Raw genomic sequence first — 6,000 nt, 5'->3', positions numbered from 1 at the left:
CCTTAGTTCAGGCATGCAGGCAGGAGGGTGTGCTTAGCTGAGAAAATCCCTCCTTCCAGCCTAAAGACTCCTGGGATGTAGGACATCATTTGCCTAGGCCTGGAAACAAGGCAGTAATGGAAGAAATTTAAATAGGATATTAGGATACTAAGGATTACAAATAGTCAATAGCTGCAACAATGACCCTGGCATTTTTTTTTTTAGCCAGCGATGCACTTTAATGAAAAGTAATCGTAGAAACTAAATAACTGCTAGATTGCTTTTATATGTGACAGAAGTGCCGCCCCCCCCCCCCCCCCCGGAGTCTCCTGTTCTACCAAGACACCCGGGACTGAAGCCGGAATGTCCGCCTCCTTACCATAGAGATGACCAAAGATCAGAAGTTCCTTAATCATCCCTATGGTCTAAGACAGTGTCTCTAAACTGTGGCCCTTTGCATGCCTCCATCGAGCCCTTTTGGCACTATTCTCCCACTGATCCGAGACCCTATTCTGCCAGCTGACATCAACCACAGGGCACCATTTCTCTCACTGACACCAACAATGGGGCACTATTCCTCCCATTGATACAAACCATTGGGGACTGTTACTCCGCTATAGTCCGGCCCCCCTACAGTCTGAAGGACATAAAACTGATCCTTTGTTTACAAAGTTTGGAGGCCCCTGGTCAAAGAAAACGGAAGGGACGAGGACCTGGTCACTTCTGGTTTTGCTCAGATGTAAATCAAGCCCTTACTGGCTTGTGAAAGCATCTGATCAAATCTCGGTTTGATCAGATGCTTTTGAGGGCAGAGACGAGATCTGGGGTCTAATAGACTCTAGATGTCTCAGTAAAGAAAACCTCACTGCCCATGCTCACAAGGGATGCTGTGATAAATAAAAGTGATCAATAAAAAATAAAATTAAAAAATAATAAAAATTAAGTTCCCCCACCCCCCCCATGCTCGCACGCAAAGGTGAGCATGTAAATTGTGCTTGCACCACACATGTGAGGTATTGCTGCAAACATAGCAAGAACAATAATTCTAGAACCAGACCTCCGGTGTAACTCTAAAAAGGTAACCGGAAATGGCTTTTAAAGTGTCTATGGAGATTTTTAGGTACCGTAATTTATTGCCATTGCATAGATGTACGCAATTTTAAAGTGTGATATGTTAAAGCGGGAGTCCGCCGGGACTGCGCGTTTTTTTTTTTTTTTTTAAAAGCCAGCAGCTACAAATACTGCAGCTGCTGACTTTTAAATTAGTGACACTTACCTGTCCAGCGCGCCCGCGATGTCGGCACCCGAAGCCGATCTCTAGATCGGTACTCGGGTGCTGCCGCTGCCATCTTGGGTATGGTAATCAGGAAATGGAGCCTTTCGGCTTCATTTCCCGGTTCCCTACTGTGCATGCGCAAGTAGCGCTGCGCAATAAGGATGGTCCCCGCTGCCTCTGGGATCTGTGTGTTTCCCAGCAGGCAGCGGGGCACTTGCGGAAGGGGGCGGGCACTTGCGGAAAGGGGCGTAATCTACGCCCCTTTCCGCAGAGAGCTATCCCGGAAGTGGGTGCAGTTACCTGGATTATCCAGGTAACTGCACCCCCCTCCCCCCTGAAAGGTGCCAATTGTGGCGCCGGAGGGGGGGGGGGGGGAGGATTCCGATGAGCGGAAGGTCCATTTTAGGGTGGACCTCCGCTTTAAAGTGATAAGTTTGTTATTTTTAAAGAATAAAAAAAAAAAAAAAAAAAAACACACATGTTATATTTACCTGCTGTTTAGTGGTTTTGCACAGAGCAGCCCAGATCCTCCTCTTTTCGGGTACCACGTCGGCCCTCCTGGCCCTTCCTTCTGCCGAGTGCCCCCACAGCAAGCGGCTTGCTATGGGGGCACCTGAGCCGCTGCTCATTCAGACATGGAGCAGTGGCTCAGCCCTGCCCTCTTTCTCTCCTCTTTGGCTCGCCAACTGATTGACAGCAGTGGGTGCAAACGGCGTCTCAGCCAATCAAACAGCCGGGGGTCTTGTGCAACATGGCTGGATCAGGTAAATATTAGGGGGCTGCTGCACACTGAAGGTTTTTTTAATCTTAACGCATAGAATGCATTAAGACAAAAAACAGTCTGCCGTTAGAACCACTTTGTATCTATTTACTCTGCGTAATATAACCTTCAATATTTTACCAAACTGATATTATAGTGCGTTTTGTGCATTAAAATTCATTAGTGTATTTCTTCCAAATAAATTGCATTTGAAAATTCACTGTGCAAATGTTGTGCAACATAAAATTGCAACGGTAATTTAAAAGTGTCAAATTCTAGTTACTTGCAATATTTGTACTTGTAGCAAATAAAAACTCTTTTAGACTTCAAAACATTCTATTTAATTTATACAAATAACTACTAAATACAAAAAGTAGATTAAAACAAAATAGTTATTTTCTGGCAAAGTTTACAACGCAACATATTACATAGCTTAGAAGAAAGGCATCTCTCTTACCCCCACCCTCCCTTTAATATTTAAAAGAGTATCCAGAATCTCTCCAAGGAACCTTGTACATCTTGTCTTCGTTTCCTATGTCAATTAAAGGCAAGCTGGAAAAAGGGGTGCGACACTTGATAAGGTATAGAATCTTGTCAATGGATATAGACCACACAACTTCTCAATATGGAGAAAGAAGAATGTGACTTGATGCAACGTGACCATACAGTAAATGAAAAAAACAAAACAAAAAACAAAAAAAAAAGTCCATTCCTTATCATAAATGTGTTACAAAATTAAGTGTAAAACCAAAAAAAAAAATAAAAAAAAACAAAAACAAAATGTAGCGATAGCCTTTTGCACTGTTCAGTTTTTTCAGGAAACCTTTAAGTGCACTAGTAATAAATAATTTTGAAATTTCATACAGTCAAAAACGAAAAAAAATTCTTATGTTCAGCATTATTGTAAACATCAGTACACGTAAGAGGCAGCCAATGCCGACAACTCTCATATTAGGCTTTGTTTTTTTACATCATTCCCAAAAAAATGGATGGGTATAATTCGCAACATCAATCTGTACATGGCCAATCTTATATTTGGCATCGGTCGATTAAAATGAAACCGTTACAGTGCAAGTAAGGAATGCGAGGAATCTGTAGTGCAAACAGAGAAGCACGTAAAATATTGCTAGTTAAAAATCCGATAAGATCCGCGTGATTTCCTTAGAAGTGGCCGAGAAGCGTTCACTTTTGTTTGTTTTTTTTAACCTCCAAATTCACCTTTTAATGCCCAGATCGGTACTGAAATGTATCCACCGCCCCTTCAGATCCGGATCTTTGCAATCGTCAAGCTGTCGCGGCTGCTTGGAAGGCAGAACTGTGTCAAATGTGCACTAAAGTAATCCATCGAGGTTTCAGCGTTCCATAGCGGGATTGTCTCCTTAACAGGCGTGAGTTTAAAAGTCGCACATGAAAAGAACTGAAAACAAAGTCTACACCTCGGCAGGCAAGCACTGTATTTGAAACTTTTTTTTTTTTTTGTTTTGTCGTACAATTGATGCACGGATGTGGCGGCGGCAGTGCCGACAAATCTTCAGCAGTCCGATTTCAGTTTATCTAAGGAATTGTCAATTTTGGTTAAAGTCTTTTTGATGCGCAAGGCTGTGAGTCTCGCAGAGGGGTTGTGATACCAGCATTCCTTCATCAGCTTAGCAAGTGATGTTAGTGTCTGCAAAAGAAGAAAATGGATTTGAGCATAAAAAAATACAGATATAGAAATGAAGTGGCATATGATGCAGTGCTAATCTGCATTTATGGGAAAATATTCTACAATTCAGCATCAAAATCTGCTCAAAGAAAAACAATCCCAACATTTAAACCTGAACTCCCTGCAGCTCTTTATCAATATATCATTACATGTACAGTATGTTTTACATGCAAGTACTTGAATTTGACTTGGTATGAGCCTATGCAGTCACTGTACAGCAGGGCTCAGAGAGAGAGAGAGAGAAGGAAAAGCAGCTCAAGGAGCATGTCAGTTCATATACTGACAACAGAAGCAGAAAGCAGTCTGCTGCTTCTTAGTGTCCAATCAGAGGCTGGAAGAGGGGAGCAGATCTATATGCATTACTTAAAGTGGTTCTAAAAAGGTAGATTATTTTTTTAAATATATCTTAAAGTGATTGTAAAGCCATTTTTATTCCTATAAGAACAGCAGACATGTTATACTTACCTGCTCTGAGCAGTGGATTTGCACAGAGCAGCCTGGATCCTCCACTTCTTGGGCGCCTCTTCTGTGCTCCTGGCTTCTCCCTCCAGTTGAGTACCCCCACAGCAAGCAACTTGCTATGGGGGCACCCAAGCCGAGCTGCAGCTCCCCGTGTCCATTCAGACAGAGCTGCGGTTCAGCCCCATCCCCTCTCTCCTGATTGGCTGACTTTGAATGACAGCGGTGTCAAAACTGCTGTCAGTCCCTGAGCCAAAGAGGAAAGAGAAGGGACAAGCCATAGCTCTGTCTGAATGCACACACAGAGCACCGGCTTAACTCTGGTGCCCCCATAGCAAGCTGCTTGTGGTGAGGGCACTCGGCAGGAGCGAGGAGTGCTGGCAGGGGACTCGAGAAGAGAAGGATCTGGGCTGATCTGTGCAAAACCATTAAACAGAGCAAGTATAACTTTTTTTTTTTGTTTGTTTTAAAAATAAAGACGAATTTAATATCACTTTAACCCTGGAAGGATTTACCCCCTTAATGACCAGGCCATTTTTTGATACGACACTGTCGCTTTAACAAAAAAAAAAAAAAAAAAAACCACACAATAAGCATGGTTAGACTGGTTAGCGCAAAATTAATAGCACTTACAAAACAGGGAATATATTTATGGCATTTTTACTATAAATCAGTTTTTTACTAGTAATGGCGGTGATCAGCGATTTTTAGGGGGAGTGCGATATTGTGGCAGACAGATCGGGCACTTATGACACTTTTTGGGACCAGTGACACCAATACAGTGATCAGAGCTAAAAATAGCCACTGATCAATGTCTAAATGACACTGGCAGGGAAGGGGCTAACATTATGGGGCAATCAAGGGGGTTAAGTGTTCCCTAGGGAGGCGTTTCTAAGACCCCTTTCACACAGGCATTTTTCCAGGCGTTTTTGGGCTAAAAATAGCATCCAAAAAATGGCTCCCCATTATCAACAACTGGACATCCCTCCAAAATTGATGAAAAGACTCTGGTCAGGGAGGCTGCCAAGAGGCCTACAGCCACATTAAAAGAGCCGCAGGAATATTTGGCAAGTACTGGCTGTGTAGACAACAATCTCCCGTATTCTTCATATGTCTGGGCTATGGGGTAGAGTGGCAAGACGGAAGCCTTTTATCAGGAAGAAAAACATCCAAGCCCGGCTAAACTTTGCATAAACACATCTGAAGTCTGCTGAAAACACGTGGGAAAATGTGTTACGGTCTGATGAAACCAAGGTTGAACTTTTTGGCCATAATTCCAAAAGATGTTTGCCGCAAAAACACTGCACATCACCAAAAGGACGCCATACCCACGGTGAAGCATGGTGGTGGCAGCATCATGCTTTGGGGCCGTTTTCTACAGCTGGAACAGGGGCCTTAGTCAAAGTACAGGAGATTGTGAACAGTTCCAAATACCAGTCAATATTGGCACAAAACTTTCAGGCTTCTGCTAGAAAGCTGAACATTAAGAGGAACTTCATCTTTCAGCATGATAACGACCCAAAGCATTCATCCAAATCAAGGAATGGCTTCACCAGAAGATTAAAGTTTTGGAATGGCCCAGCCAGAGCCCAGACCTGAATCCTATTGAAAATCTGTGGAGTGATCTGAAGAGGACTGTGCACAGGAGATGCCCTCCCAATCTGACAGATTTGGGGTGTTTTTGCAAAGGAGAGTGGGAAAATTTTGCCAAGTCAAGATGTGCCATGCTGATAGACTCATACCCAAAAAGAATGAGTGCTGTAATAAAATCAAACGGTGCTTCAACAAGTATTAGTTTAAGGGTGTGCACACTTATGCAAC

General features: G+C 43.1%; 1 protein-coding gene across 3 annotated transcripts in view; it reads right to left on the bottom strand.

The window, feature by feature from the left end:
- Positions 1-2,332: 2,332 nt before the first annotated feature.
- Positions 2,333-6,000, bottom strand: part of ACVR1 (activin A receptor type 1) — a 154,007-nt gene continuing 150,339 nt past the window's right edge. For all 3 annotated transcript variants that reach the window (XM_077447653.1, XM_077447654.1, XM_077447652.1), the window contains one exon: positions 2,333-3,681. In XM_077447653.1, the coding sequence (XP_077303779.1) occupies positions 3,547-3,681 (135 nt within the window). In that variant the 3' untranslated portion in view covers positions 2,333-3,546. The remainder of the gene's footprint in view (positions 3,682-6,000) is intronic.

Source organism: Lithobates pipiens, unplaced genomic scaffold, assembly GCF_037356315.1.
Source record: "Lithobates pipiens isolate NorthernLeopardFrog02 unplaced genomic scaffold, aLitPip1_a1.2 Scaffold_22, whole genome shotgun sequence".
Lineage (NCBI taxonomy): Eukaryota > Metazoa > Chordata > Amphibia > Anura > Ranidae > Lithobates > Lithobates pipiens.
The sequence above is the reverse complement of the archived record's forward strand: the minus strand, read 5'-3'. Positions and strand labels throughout refer to the sequence as shown.